This window comes from Aotus nancymaae, unplaced genomic scaffold (genome assembly GCF_030222135.1).
Source record: "Aotus nancymaae isolate 86718 unplaced genomic scaffold, 86718_ANA_hifiasm-v0.15.2.pri h1tg000067l, whole genome shotgun sequence".
NCBI classification, from domain to species: Eukaryota; Metazoa; Chordata; class Mammalia; order Primates; family Aotidae; genus Aotus; species Aotus nancymaae.
Genome location: NW_026988482.1, coordinates 17,450,110 through 17,465,091, shown reverse-complemented (window position 1 = coordinate 17,465,091; position 14,982 = coordinate 17,450,110). Strand labels below are relative to the sequence as shown.

Sequence of the window (14,982 nt, the reverse complement as noted above, 5' to 3'; positions counted from 1 at the left end):
TGGAGTGATTAGACCATTTATTTTTCATGTAAATATTAATATGGTTGGTTTGGTTTAAATCTATCTTGCTACTTTTTTTCTGTTTTTCTATTTGTTCCATCTAGTATTTTCCTTTTTTTTTTTTTTGCCTTATTTTGGATGTATTGAGTATTTTTTAAGCATTCTATTTTATCTCAATTTTTGGCTTATTAGCTGTGCTTCTCTCTGTTTTTAGTTTGTTGCTTTAGGGTCTACAATGTGCAGTTGTTACCTATCACAGTCTACCTTCAAATAATTTTATTCCATGTCACAGATACTGTTCTATCAGAATGATTTCATTTCCTTCTTTTCTCTATGCTATTGTAATTACACATTTTACTTCATTTTTCACTTGTGTTATGAACCCCACGATATATTGTTATTGGTTTTCCTTTAAGCAGTCACTTTTTATATTATTTATTTTAATTGTGACAAAATACCCATAACATAAAATTTACAATTTTGTTTTATTTTATTTTATTTTTTTTGAGATGGAGTCTCACTCTGTCACCCAAGCTGGAATGTAGTGGCACCTTCTCAACTTACTGCAACCTCCGCCTCCTGGGTTCAAGCAATTCTCCTCCTTCAGCCTCCTGAGTAGCTGAGATTATAGCATGCACCACCACGCCGGGCTAATTTTTTGTGTTTTTAGCAGAGATGGGGTTCCACCATGTTGATCAGGCTAGTCTCAAACTCCTGACCTTGTGATCCACCCGCCTCAGCCTCCCAAAGGGCTGGGATTACAGGCATGAGCCACTGCACCCGGCCAACAACAATTTTAACTGTTTTTAAGTGTCTAATTCAGTGGCATCAAGTACATTCACATTATTGTGCTACCATCACCACTATTCATTTACAGAACTCTTCATTTTGTAAAACTGGAACTCTTTGCCTATTAAGCAATAACTACTCATTCCCCCTTCTCCCAGCTCCTGGCAACCACCATTCTACTTTCTGTCTCTGTGAATTTGACTCCTCTAGGTACTTCATAAGAATGGAGTCATATAATATTTGTGACTAGCTTATTTCACTTAGCATAATGTTCTCACAGTTCATGCATGTTTTAGGGTATGTCAGAATTTCCCTTCTTTTTAAAGCTGAATAATATTCCGTTGTATGTTAATACCACATCTTGCTTATCGATTCATTGTTGATGGGCACTTTGGTTGCTCCTGCCTTTTGGCTGTTGCAAATAATGCTGCTGTGAACAGGATTTACAATTGTCTCTTAAATGCCTGCTTTCATTTCTTTTGGGGATATACCCAGAAGTGGAATTGCTGGATCATATGATAATTCTATTTTAATTTTTTGAAAAATTGTCACACAGTTTTCCATAGTGGCCACATCATTTTACAGTCCCACCAACAATGCACAAGGGTTCCAATTTGTCTATCAATCATATTTGAAAGCAATTAAAACATGAGAGAAAAGTATTTCATTTTCTCCCACATATTTACCATTTCTGATCTCTTCTTTCTTACAGATTTATGTTTCTATCTAGTATCATTTACTTTCTGTCATTTCTTGCAGTGACAAATTCTCTTAGTTTGTACTTGTGTGAATTTTTATTTTGCCTTTATTTTTGAAGGGTTTTCCTCCTGGTTATAAAATTCTAGATTGACAGCTTCTTTTCTTTTAGTACTTTAAATAGGTTGCTCCATTATCTTCTAACTTATTCTTATCTTTGTTACTCTCTACATAATTTTTGATAGTTTTTAAGATTTTTTTTTTCCATTGACTGGATAATAATGTGCCTTGATGTGATTTTCTTTGTAGTTATCCTGCTTGGGGTTGATTGAGCTGCTTGGATTTATAGATTTATAATTTTTATGAAATTCAGAAAGTTTTCAGCCATTATATCTTCTTTTTTTTTCTGTTACATTCTCTCTTCTTATTTAGGAACTCCAATTATAGGTATACTAGACTACTTGATATTGTTCAAAAGCCATGGAGGCTGTTCCTTTTTTTCTTCCTGGTCTTTTTTCCTCTTTGTGCTTCAGTAGATAGTTTCTGTTCCTCTGTCCCCAAGTCACTGATCTTTTCTTCTTCAACATCTAATGACTTTTAATTACATTTGGGTACGCTTTTATTTCAGAAATTATATTCTCCATCTCTTAAAGTTGGATTAATTTTTTTAAAAAACATCTTCTCTCTCTCTCTCTCTCTTTTTTTTTTGAGACAAGATCTTGTCTCTGTCTCCCAAGCTGGAATATAGTGGCGCTTTCAGAGCTCACTGCAGCCTCAACCTCCCAGGCTCAAAAGATTCTCCTACCACACCCTCCCTTGTAGTTGGGACTATAGGCATACATCACCACACCTGACTAATTTTTTTATTTTTTATAGAGACAGGAGTCTCCATGTTGCTTAGGCTGGTCTCAAACTCCTGGCTTCAAACGATAATCTTGCATCGGCCTCCCAAAGTGCTGGGATTATAGGCATGACCCACCATTCCTGGCCTCTTTTTTTTAGGACGGGGTTTTGCTTTGTCACCCAGGCATGATGGGTGATCACCCAAGTACAAAGGCGTGATCTTGGCTTACCGTAACCCCTGCCTCCTGGGCTCAAGCAGTTCTCCTGCCTCAGCCTCCTGAGTAGCTGGACCACAGGCATGTGCCACCATACCCGGCTAATTTTTGTATTTTTGGTAGTGATGGCATCTTGCCATGTTACCCAGGCTGGTCTCGAACTCCTGAGCTCAGGCAATCAGCCTGCCTCGGCCTTCCAAAGTGCTAGGATTATAGGCGTGAGCCACTGTGCCCGCCCTCTGGCCTATTTTTTTCTAAGTAAATATCCAGTTGTTTCAGTACCATTTATTGAAAAGACTATCCTTTCCTCATTAAATAGCATTGGTACCTTTATTGAAAATTGTGTGTGTTATTGGATTCCATTCCTTTCCATTGGTCTTTGTCTATTTTTACAGTAATGCTATAGTGGCTTATGACATGAATTATGAAATATCTAATGGATGATTCTGACATGTTATACATATTTCATTTGACCTTATAATCTACTTTTGGAAAATGAATTTGAAATACAGTGTTTTCACTAATAGGAACATAGTATTATGTTACCTCATTTAACAATTGAATGAAGAGATTTACTTTAAATGCACTTGTCTTACAGAGACCTTTTAATAAAAGTGAAGTTTGGAGAAGGCATTGAGGACTTACAGAGGTGCCGACTCTTAATTAAACAGTACATTCCTACAGGACTTTTTGTGGATCCATATGAGTTGGCTTCGTTACGAGAGAGAAACGTAACAGAGGTACAGTTATTTGGAGATTTTTTGTGGAGAGAAATTAATTTAGAAGTGCCATGGTTTGGATTAAGGAAAAATAGTAGGTTTTCTTTTCATTTTGTTAAAATATATAAAGTGACGTTTTTAGAGATAGAATGGGCATAGTCTTTGACAAGTGAGTGACACTTGTCAGGGATAAGCCAGCTAAACTCAGCTAGTTAAATGCTTTTTAGCAAGGTGGGCTATAGTTCAGTGACTAAGAAAATTATCTGTGTATATGTGTATGTCTTGAGAAAATTAATGATTAATAAATAGTACCTCAACAGTAACTTTGTTCATGAGAATGACATATACCCCAACATCTGGATAAGTTTGATATGTGAGGAGAAAGAAACTAATATTTACTAGATGTCTATATGCCAGGTATCTTCATTTTCTTTTTAAAAGAAAGTAAGGTGGCTGGGCACAGTGGCTCACACCTGTAATCCCATCACTTTGGGAGGCTGAGGCAGGCAGATCGTGAGGTCAAGAGATTGAGACCATCCTGGCCAATGTGGTGAAACCCCGTCTCTACTAAAATAAAAAAAAATTAGCCAGGTATGGTGGTGCATGCCTGTAGTCCCAGCTACTTGGGAGGCTGAGGCAAGGGAATTGCTTGAACCCAGGAGGCAGAGATTGCAGTGAGCAAAGATCAGGCCAGTGCACTCCAGCCTGGCGGTAGAGCCAGACTCGGTCTCAAAAATAATAATAAATAAAAATAAAAGAAAGCAAGGTAAAATTAAGTATTAGAAAAAGATCCCGTCCCACACCCTTTATATAAATTAATCTATATAACTACTCTGGAGGTGTAATCGCCATTTTATATATAAGGAAACTGAGGCACAAAGAGGCCAAGTAACTTATGCAAAATCATATACCTAAATGGAAGCACCAAGAAATGAATCCAGGATTCTCTAGTTGCAATGTCGTTGCCCTTGCCAGACCTGAATCTTACTCCTTAGTTAAGAGTTTCCCCAGCTTTGATAAGAATTGCCTGGGGGCACTTTCATACAGATTATTCTCATCCCAGGAAATCCTGATTCAGTAGGTCTAGATTGGGCCCCAAAATCTGGTTTTAAGAACCCATATGACTTATTTTTATTTTTATTTTTTAAATTATTGTGGGCATGCAGTAGGTATATATAACCCAGATGATTTCTGGTAAGAAATTTTGGGAGACACTATCATATTTGATAAGATTATAATCGATTTAGGTATTTTTAATACTGTAAAATTGATGTATCTATAGTTACTCATGATGGCAGTTTCTTTCTTTCTTTTTTTTTGACAGAGTCTCACTCTGCCTCCCACGTTGGAGTGCAGTGGTGCAATCTCAGCTCACTGCAACCTTTGCCTCCCAGGTTCAAGAGATTCTTCCACCTCAGCCTCCTGAGTAGCTGGGACTACAGGTGCTTGCCACCATGCCCGACTAATTTCTACAATTTTAGTAGAGATGGGGTTTCACCATGTTGGTCAGGGTGGTCTCGAACTCCTGACCTCGTGACCCACCCTCCTCGGCCTCTCAAAGTGCTGGGATTACAGACATGAGCCACCTCGCCTGACCCGATAAAGAAAATCTTTAAAGTAGTAAGAGAAAAAAGATGTTACATACAGAGGAGCAAAGATAACAATGACAGATGGTAACTACATGGGTAAATATGTAAGACTTTTTTTTTTTTTTTTTACCATTTCAATCTCTTTACAAGATAATTGACAAAAATAATAACAATGTAGCACAGCATGTATACTATATGTAAAAGTAAGGTGTGTGACAGAAATATCACAAAGGGCTGGGCTCAGAGACTCATACCTATAATCCAAGCACTTTGGGAGACCAAGGTGGGAAGATTGCTTGAGCCCAGGCAACACAGTGAGACCCCATCTCTACCAAAAAAATTAATTTGACTGGGGATAGTGACACACACCTGTCATCCCAGCTACTCATGAGGTTGAGCCAGGAGGATTGCTTGAGCTCAGGAGTTCAAGGTACAGTGAGCTGTGATCATGCCAGTACACTTCAGCTTGGGTGACAGAGACCCTGTCTCAAAAAATAAATAAATAAATAAAATAACAATTGATAAAACAGACAGAAAATTGGTAAGGATATAGAAGATTTGGACAAAACTATCAAACCAACTTGACCTTCTGTAGTTGGCATTTATAGAATCTACACCCAATAACAGTAAAATACACTTTGTTCTTAGGTGTACATAGAACATTTACCAAGATAGACTATATTCTGCCCTTAAAGCAAAATCTCAATAAATTTTAAAGAAATTGAAGTTTTACAAAGTATGTTCTTTACCACAATAGAATTAAATTAGTAATTGATAACAGATCTCTAGAAAAACATCAAATATTTGGGAACTAAATAACATACTTTAAAATAATTCATGGGTCAAAAAAGAAATCAAAAGGGAAGTAAGAAAGTATTTTGAACTGAATGAAAATGAAAACTCACCTTGGGCAACATGGAGAAACCCTGTCTCTACAAAAAATTTTAAAAAATTAGCCAAGCCTGGTGGTGCACACCAGTAGTCCCAGCTGCTCGGAAGGCTGAGGCAGGTGGACTACTTGAGCCCAAGGGGGTTGAAGCTGCAGTGAGCTGTGATCATGCCACTGCACTCCAGCCTGGGTGACAGAGTGAGACCTTGTTTCATAAAAAGAAAAAGAAAAAGAAAAGAAAACTCAACATAGCAGAATTAGTGGGATGCTACTTAAACTGTACTTACAGGGACATTTATAGCCCTAAATGCCTATATTAGAAGGAAGAGGGCAGGGCAAGGCGTAGTGACTTATGCCTGTAATCTCAGCAGTTTGGGAGGCCAAGGCAGGCAGATCACCTGATGTCAAGAGTTCAAGACCAGCCTGACCAACATGGTGAAACCCTGTCTGTACTAAAAATAAAAAAGTTAGCTGGATATGGTGGCACATGCCTGTAATCCCAGCTATTTGGGAGCTGAGGCAGGAAAATCACTTGAACACGGTAGGCGGAGGTTGTGGTGAGCTGAGATCATGCCATTGCACTCCAGCTTGGGCAATAAAACTCTATCTCAAAAAAAAAAAAAAAGGCCAGGCACAGTGGCTCATGCCTATAATCTCAGCACTTTGGGAGACTGAGGCAGGAGGATCGGTTGAGCCCAGGAGTTTAAGATCAGCCCTGGAAATACTTTGTCTCTACAAAAAAATTTTCAAAAAAATTAGCTGGGCGTGGTAGCATATGCCTATAGTCTCAGCTACTCAGGAGGCTTAGATAGAAGGATTTCTTGAGTCTGGATGGTTGAGACTGCAGTGAGATGATCACACCACTGCATTCCAGCCAGGGTAACAGAGTGAGACCTTGTCTTAAAAAGAAAAAAGATGAGGCTAGATATGGTGGTTCATGCCTGTTATCCCAGCTCTTTGAGAGGCTGAAGTAGGAGAATTGCTTGAGCCCAGGAGGTTAAGGCTGCAGTGCACCATGATTGTGCCACTGCACTCCAGCCTGGGTGACAGAGTGAGACTCTGTCTAAAAAAATAAATAAAATAGGGCCGGGCGCGGTGGCTCAAGCCTGTAATCCCAGCACTTTGGGAGGCCGAGGCGGGTGGATCACGAGGTCGAGAGATCGAGACCATCCTGGTCAACATTGTGAAACCCCGTCTCTATTAATACAAAAAAATTGGCTGGGCACGGTGGCGCGTGCCTGTAATCCCAGCTACTCAGGAGGCTGAGGCAGGAGAATTGCCTGAACCCAGGAGGCGGAGGTTGCGGTGAGCCGAGATCGCGCCATTGCACTCCAGCCTGGGTAACAAGAGCGAGACTCCGTCTCAAAAAAATAAATAAATAAAATAAATAAATAAATAAATAAAATAAAATAAGCCTGTCGCGGTGGCTCACGTCTGTAAGGCCAAGGCGGGTGGATCATGAGGTCAGGAGATTGAGACCATCCTGGCTAACACGGTGAAACCCCGTCTCTACTAAAAATACAAAAAATTAGCCAGGCATGCTGGCACACGCCTGTAGTCCCAGCTACTTGGTAGGCTGAGGCAGGAGAATCGCTTGAACCCAGGAGGTGGAGGTTACTGTGAGCCAAGATTGCACCATTGCACTCCAGCCTGGGCCACAGAGCAAAACGATGTCTCAAAAAATAAATAAAATAGTATATATAAAGCATAGTGAGATAAGGCTGCCAAAAAGCTAATGTAAGTTTGGCTTAAAGAAAGTAATATTGCTACTATACTCTATGAGTATTTCAATGGCAGCTAATATGATGAATGATTTGGAAACTATGTCATGAGAACCCAAGAGAACTGTGAATATTTCCCTTGTTAGGAGAAGACTTAGTGGTGGTGGTTATGGTTGCCTTCAGATAACTAAAGGATCCTTATTGGAATAAGGAATGGATTTAATGCAGACATTGTAAGCAAGAACAACTGGTAAATGTTATAGGCTGGTAGATAAAGTTTCTACTTAATGAAAAAGAAATAACCTTTTAACAGTAGGCAGATCGAGATGACTCATAGTAATGAGCTTCCTTCCAGTTACTGAAAGTATTCAAGTAGTGGCTGTATACCTGAAAAATGCCTTTATTGGTACAGTGGTTTAATTTGATTACTTCTAAGGTCTTGATTATGTAATTCCTTGGCTTTTGCCAATGAGTTCTGTTACTGCTGTGATTAACTGAAAAGGAACAACATGTAATAAAAATGTAGCATTTGGTATTACTGTCACAGAAAAGTTAGGATGCTTGATGTGATGGGAAGGAGTTAATGCTGTTTGTTTCTATGAGTTATACCAGGGTTTTGCATGGACAATCTGAAGAGAAGTTGTATGTGTGTACATCCATACATATGCACATAGGTTATGTATATAATGCCTATATGTGTGTGTGCATATACATGTGTGTATACATGAATATGTATGTATATGTGGACATATATGCATAATAAATACACACATTATAACTCAGGCCTAATTTCTGTCACATGGATGTTTTCACTGTTGATGTAGAATACTATACTTTTATTTAAAATAGTTTTTACTATATTATTTTAAAAAATCATTTACTGTTTTTTCCATTAACTTTTTATACCCTCTCTAGAAAGAGTGCTGACCTTTGCTTTGACTTCCTGACCGCAGTGCTCTTACTCATTGCCATCTCACTTGCTTCTCTGAAGAACAGGAAATTATCAGATGATACCAGTCATTTTAACTCAATACAGGTTTAACCTTTTGTCATAGTTTTTAGTTACTGAATAATGCTATAGTCACAAAATTTCTCTATTCTTAGGCACCTGTTTTGTCACCTAAACAAAGACTAATAAGAAAATATCACAGAAATAATGTTTTTAAATTTTTTTATTTTTATTTTTTGAGATGGAGTCTTGCTCTGTCACCCAGGCTAGAGTGCAGTGTCGTGATCTTGGCTCACTGCAACCTCCACCTCCCAGGTTCAAGTGATTCTCCTGCCTCAGCCTCCCCAGTAGCTGGGATTACAGGTGTGTGCCACCACACCCAGCTAATTTTTGTATTTTTAGTAGAGATGGGTTTCACCATGTTTGCCAGGCTGGTCTAGAACTCCTGATCTCGTGATCTGCCCGATTCAGCCTCCCAAAGTGCTGGGATTACAGGCATGAACCACTGCAGCTGGCCAGAAATAATTTTTTATTATGGGGAAATTTGGTACCTTAGAATATAGTTTCCCCAGTTTACTTTTAGTGAGCAAACTTTTATTAAATATAGATGATCTTGTGTTTTTCTCCTTAAAATTGAGGCTGGAAGGGGAATGAAATTGTTTATAAAGAAGGCAAATTTGATACTGTTGTTTATCTGTATAGCAGTCTTCTGGTTTTAACTTTTTAAAAAATCTTCCTCATTCATTTCTTCTTGATTAATATGTATTTTCTTTTTGAACAGGCAATGATGGTTTCAGAAAATTTTGATATAGAGGCCCCTAACTATTTGTCCAAGGAATCTGAAGTTCTCGTTTATGCCAGACAAGATTCACAGTGCATTGATTGTTTTCAAGCCTTTTTGCCTGTGCACTACCGCTATCATCGGCCACATAGTAAAGATGGAGAAACCTTTACTGTGGTCAGTAACCCAGATTTGTTGATGTATTGTGACCAAGGTAAGGGTTGCAAGTGTTTTCTGAGGGTTGAAAAATAAGAATAAAGGCATGGTGGCAAGTTGCAGTCAAGGACAGGGATGGCAAAAGCATGTTTCTTTTTCTTTTAACTTTTTGATTATAAAATAAAGCACACATAAAAATCTCAAAAAAAAAAAAGAGTCACGTTCAACTTCTGCAATACTTTTGTAATTTTCTAATTTCTTAGGCATTCACATAAAAAGGATGCTAAAATAACAGTATGTGATAGATGGGTCCAAATCATATACATAATGTGTTAAAATATTTGACTACTTCTGTCTGTTGAGGTTTAATACAAGCCTAGCTTTGAGTCCAAATACAGGTTTTCTGACATCATTTTCTACCACTTTCCTCAGAGTTCCCAATTTTGAAATGCTGGGCCCACTCAGAAGTGGCAGCTCCTTGTGCTTTGGAGAATGAGGATATCTGCCAGTGGAACAAGATGAAGTATAAATCAGTAAGCTCATATTTTATGTTGCTTTTTAGATTATGCTGCCTCATTTAAACATCTTTCTATAATGTTTCTGCCACATTTAAGGGATTAACATTTTCCTTTTTTTTTTTTTTGAGCCGGTGTCTTGCTCTTGTTGCCCAAGCTGGAGTGCAATGGCACAATCTCGGTTCACTGCAACCTCCGCCTACCAAGTTCAAGTGATTCTCCTGCCTCAGCCTCCCAAGTAGCTGGGATTACAGGCAGCCATCACCACACCTGGCTAATTTTTGTATTTTTGGTAGAGAGAGGGTTTCACGCTGTTGACCAGGCTGGTCTCAAACTCCTGACCTCAGGTGATCCGCCCACCTCAGCCTCCCAAAGTGCTGGGATTACAGGAGTGAGCCACCACACCTGGCTGGGATTAGCATTTTCTAACATAAAAAGCTGTTTGTTCTTACAGCAAAGGGTTACTACAAAGCACTGCTATTTTTTTGTTAGGGAACTTTCTTTGAACAGACAGTTGGGAAGATGGTTGACTGTGCAATCTTATGCAATGTAGAATTGTTTTTGAGTAGGTTGCCATTTGCCATATGGTACCTGAAAATTTTTCTCAAACTCTAAAATACATCTGGAGACCTGCATGTGATTGTTTATGTCAATGAAGAGTATGCTTAGTATTTATGATTTATTGATTTAGCAAATTCTTGGTGTGCATTGCTACAAGATAAGTAGTGACCATATTAAAACATTTTGAATTCTGTTGTCTTTTTATTTATTTATTTATTTGAGACAGAGTCTTACTCTGTCTCCCAGGCTGGAGTGCAGTAGCACGATCTCAGCTCACTGCAACCTCTGCCTCCCGGGTTCAAGCAATTCTCCTTTCTCAGCCTCCCGAGTAGCTGGGACTACAGGCACCTGCCACCACACTCAGCTTAGTTTTGTATTTTTAGTAGAAATGGGATTTCACCTTGTTGCTTAGCTGATCTCAAACTCCGAACCTCAGGTGGTCTACCTGCCTCAGCCTCCCACAGTGCTGGAATTACAGACGTGAGCCACCACGCCTGGCCTCAGTTGTCTTTAAAACTCTGTAACTTGCCATAAAAGATAATAATTTAACACTTTAAATATAGTTTGTTTGTTTGTTTGTTTGTTTATTTTGATACGGAGCCTCACTCTGTTGTCCAGGCTGGAGTGCAGTGGTGCAGTCTTGGCTTACCACCACAACCTCCGCCTTCCGGGTTCAAGCCTCAGCCTCTCAAGTAGCTGGGACCTCAGGCATGGCTGATTTTTGTATTTTTAATAGAGGTGGAGTTTCACTATGTTGGCCAGGCTGGTCTCGAACTCCTGACCTTGTGATCCGCCCACCTCAACCTCCCAAAGTGCTGGGATTATAGGCGTGACCCCCCACACCCAGCCAACTTTATATATATTTCATCTTTATATATACCAGAAAAATAGATGACCATTACTAAGGTGGTATTCCATCCCAAGGTTTGTTGAAGGTGGCATTTTTTGAATGATGGTTTTCAGATAGCACTTTGTTACTTATTGGGTTGGTAACTTTTATTTTTTGGGTTGTGAAATCATAATTCAGGTATTTATAGAAAGAAAACAAAAAGTATTGCCAAGTTACCTACATTTTAATGTTTTTTAAAACTTATTTTTAAAGTATAAACTTTCCCAGTATTTTTAATTGAACCCGTTTATCTTTAAAACCAAATAGAAAATAGAAACTGAGTTGAATATAGGAGCTTTTGCATTGCTGGTCATGGGAAAGATCATATTCAGTTGTACAATATGTGAATAACAAGGTTTTAAAAGCTATCTGGGGAGAGAAAGGCAAACAGGAATGAAAGGATAATTTAGTTTTGTGTTCTAATATTTTTCCTCTAAGTCTTCAATTTAGAGAGAATTCTGTGTTCTAATTTGAAGCATGGTAAGAGGAAGTCAATGTTTATATTGATTCCAGAGGTGACAATAGGATATAGCTTCTCTTTTTCTTTCTTTCTTTCTTTCTTTTTTTTTTTTTTGAGACAGTGTCTCACTCTGTTGCCCAGGCTGGCGCACAGTGGTACGATCTCGGCTCACTGCAACCTCTGCCTTCTGGGTTCAAGCGATTCTCCTGCCTCAACTTTCTGAGTAGCTGGGATTACAGGCTCACACTACCACATCCAGCTAATTTTTGTATTTTTAATAGAGATGGGGTTTCGCTATGTTGGCCAGACTGGTCTCGAACTCCTGACCTCATGATCCACCTGCCTTGGTCTCCCAAAGTGCTGGGATTACAGGCATCAGCCACCACGCCTGGTGGATATAGCTTTTCTTAAAAGAATATACTTAACTCTATGTAAAAAGCAGAAAAATCAGAACTAATGAGATTTAACAAATTATTGTGGGAATTGAGTCTGATTCTGTAACATTAAATGAAATGTTAGATTCAAAAGTCATTCAAACCAGTAATATTACATGTAGTGTAGCACTGGCTGAAAGATAATTAAAAGAAAAAAGAAAGAAAAAGATCCAATTAAAAATCAAAGAAATATTGGTCTCACCTTATGACATACATTTTATTGATTGATTGATTGATTGAGACGGAGTCTTGCTCTGTCGCCCAGGTTGGAGTGCAGTAGCACTATCTCAGCTCACTGCAAACCTCCACCTCCCAGGTTCAAGTGATTTTCTGCCTTAGCCTCCTGAGTAGCTGGCATTACAGGCACCTACCATCACATCTGGCTAAGTTTTGTATTTTTAGTAGAGATGGGGTTTCACATGGTTGGCCAGGCTGGTTTCAAACTCCTGACCTCAAGTGATCTGTTTGCCTTGGCCTCCCAAAGTGCTGGGATTACAGGCGTGAGCCACCATGCCTGGCCCATGACATGCCTTTTAAATATCTATTTTTTTCTCTCTCTTCTCCATAGGTATATAAGAATGTGACTCTGCAAGTTCCAGTGGGACTGACTATACATACCTCTTTAGTATGTTCTGTTACTCTGCTCATTACAATCCTGTGTTCTACTTTGATCCTTGTAACAGTTTTTAAATATGGCCATTTTTCCCTATAAGTTTTATGTAGTTAAATGCTTCCTAGAAACCTACATAAGATCTATTAAATTCTGACGAGAGGTGTTCTTCTAGAATTGAGCTAATAACTTTTATCATTTGTCTTCATTTGTGTATAAAATTATGTTTACTAGAGGAAATCTGGGATCATTCTTAGCTAATTCCAAAATTTAGTGCTCTATTGCATAGATCCTTGGTAATCCTCAAGCATCAAATGCCGTAAGAGGAAACTTAATTCTGCTAAATTGATGTTTATTTTGTGAGAAGTGACTTTATCTTCATTTAGGATAGAAAAATTATTTTTTTATGTAGTAGAGACAAATTATTCTCATTTTGTGAATACTTTCCATTTAAGCTACAAATTGTGAAAACCATACATACAAGAATAAAATAGTCCAGGCACAGTGGCTCACGCCTTTAATCCCAGGACTTTGGGAGGCCGAAGTGGGTGGATCACTTGAGGACTGGAGTTCGAGATCAGCTTGGTGAAAACCCGTCTCTACTAAAAACACAAAAATTAGCTGGGCATGGTGGTGGGTACCTTTAGTCCTAGCTAATTGGAAGGGAGATTCGGGAGAATCGCTTGCACCTGGGAGGCAGAGGTTCCAGAGAGCCAAGATTGCACCACTGCACTCCAGTTTGGGCAACAGAGTGAGACCCTATCTCCAAAGGAAAAAAAAAGAATAAAATCACTTGGGATGAAAATCATGTTTATTTAAATATTAATATCATGAGAATATTAAATACATTTGCCAGAGTTTCAACAAAAATCATTAAAGTAGGACAGCTAAGAAATTATTAATGTTAAAATTATTGATAATCTTAAATTGTTGATTATTCTTAATGCACTCCATTCTCCTTTTACATTTTATAATGTTTCTTTTGAATATATGAATTGGCAAATGGCTTGATGAAACTGAGTACTAAGATTTAGTACAGAGTGTGTCAAGAAGAGAACTCAGATTGCCATTTTAAAGTTGTACATGAACAATAATTGGAATCATCAGGTAATTTTTTAAAACAAAGGTTCTAATTTACTGTGATGCTTGGGAAAAAATTAGCAAATAAAGTAAGTGCCATAGGCTAATTAAAAAATAAAACTTTAGAGCAAGTGTGTTCCAGAAGAGAAGCCATCAAACCAGGGTATGTTGGCATTATTTGTTTTATATAGAGTATTGAGATGTGATAAACCTTTATATATGCTATCGCTGCTCAATTTCCTGAAACATTTTGGTGTTTTCATGGGACCATATCTTGTATAATTTGACATGTGTGACTTGACTAGTCATAACAGTTCTTTTTAAAGGTGTATTTGAGACTTAAATATTGGAAAAGGCAACCCAGTGCCATAAAGCAGAAATAGTGACCTTTAAAATGACTAAAATTTCAACCCAGTATAGTTTCATGCCTATTTCATGCTGTCTCATAAGAAAGAATTTCATGTTTTAGAAACATTTCTTTCACTATGGGATTAATAATGTGACACTGAAATGGAATTATATGTCAGTTAAAATTCACTAACATTGACAGGCAACATTTTGGCATATGGTTAGACAGGTAGGGGAACATGGTACTGTTTAACGTCTTAAGAGTATGGGCCAGGCGCAGTGGCTTACGCCTGTAATCGCAGCACTTTGGGAGGCCGAGACGGGCAGATGACGAGGTCAAGAGATCAAGACCATCCTGGCCAACATAGTGAAACCCCATCTCTACTAAAATATAAAAAAATTAGCTGGGCGTGGTGGTGCACGTCTGTAGTCCTAGCTACTCAGGAGGCTGAGGCGGGAGAATTGCTTGAACCCGGGAGGCAGAGGTTCCAGTGAGCCAAGATCGTGCTACTGCACTCTAGCCTGGCGCCTGACAACAGAGCAAAACTGTGTCTTAAAAAAAAAAAAAAAAAAATGTATGTGGGGCATGTGTATATAGTATGTTTTTATTTTTGCTCATCACAACCAGGTTTCATCAGTATTTAAAATAAGATTGTGGCTTGGAATGTGGTTCAGCCATTTGCTCACTTATACAAATATTCAGAAGTGTAATAAAAATGTGAATGAAGAAAGCTTTGA

At 38.5% G+C, this 14,982-nt stretch overlaps 1 protein-coding gene across 1 annotated transcript in view; it reads left to right on the top strand.

Annotated features, from left to right (window-relative positions):
• The window catches only part of PIGX (phosphatidylinositol glycan anchor biosynthesis class X), a 24,792-nt gene extending 9,810 nt beyond the window's left edge, over positions 1 to 14,982 (top strand). Inside the window, exons 5-8 of the mRNA XM_064366774.1 lie at positions 3,142 to 3,283; positions 9,192 to 9,405; positions 9,780 to 9,880; positions 12,775 to 14,982. Coding sequence (XP_064222844.1) covers positions 3,142 to 3,283; positions 9,192 to 9,405; positions 9,780 to 9,880; positions 12,775 to 12,918 — 601 coding nt within the window. The 3' untranslated portion in view covers positions 12,919 to 14,982. The remainder of the gene's footprint in view (positions 1 to 3,141; positions 3,284 to 9,191; positions 9,406 to 9,779; positions 9,881 to 12,774) is intronic.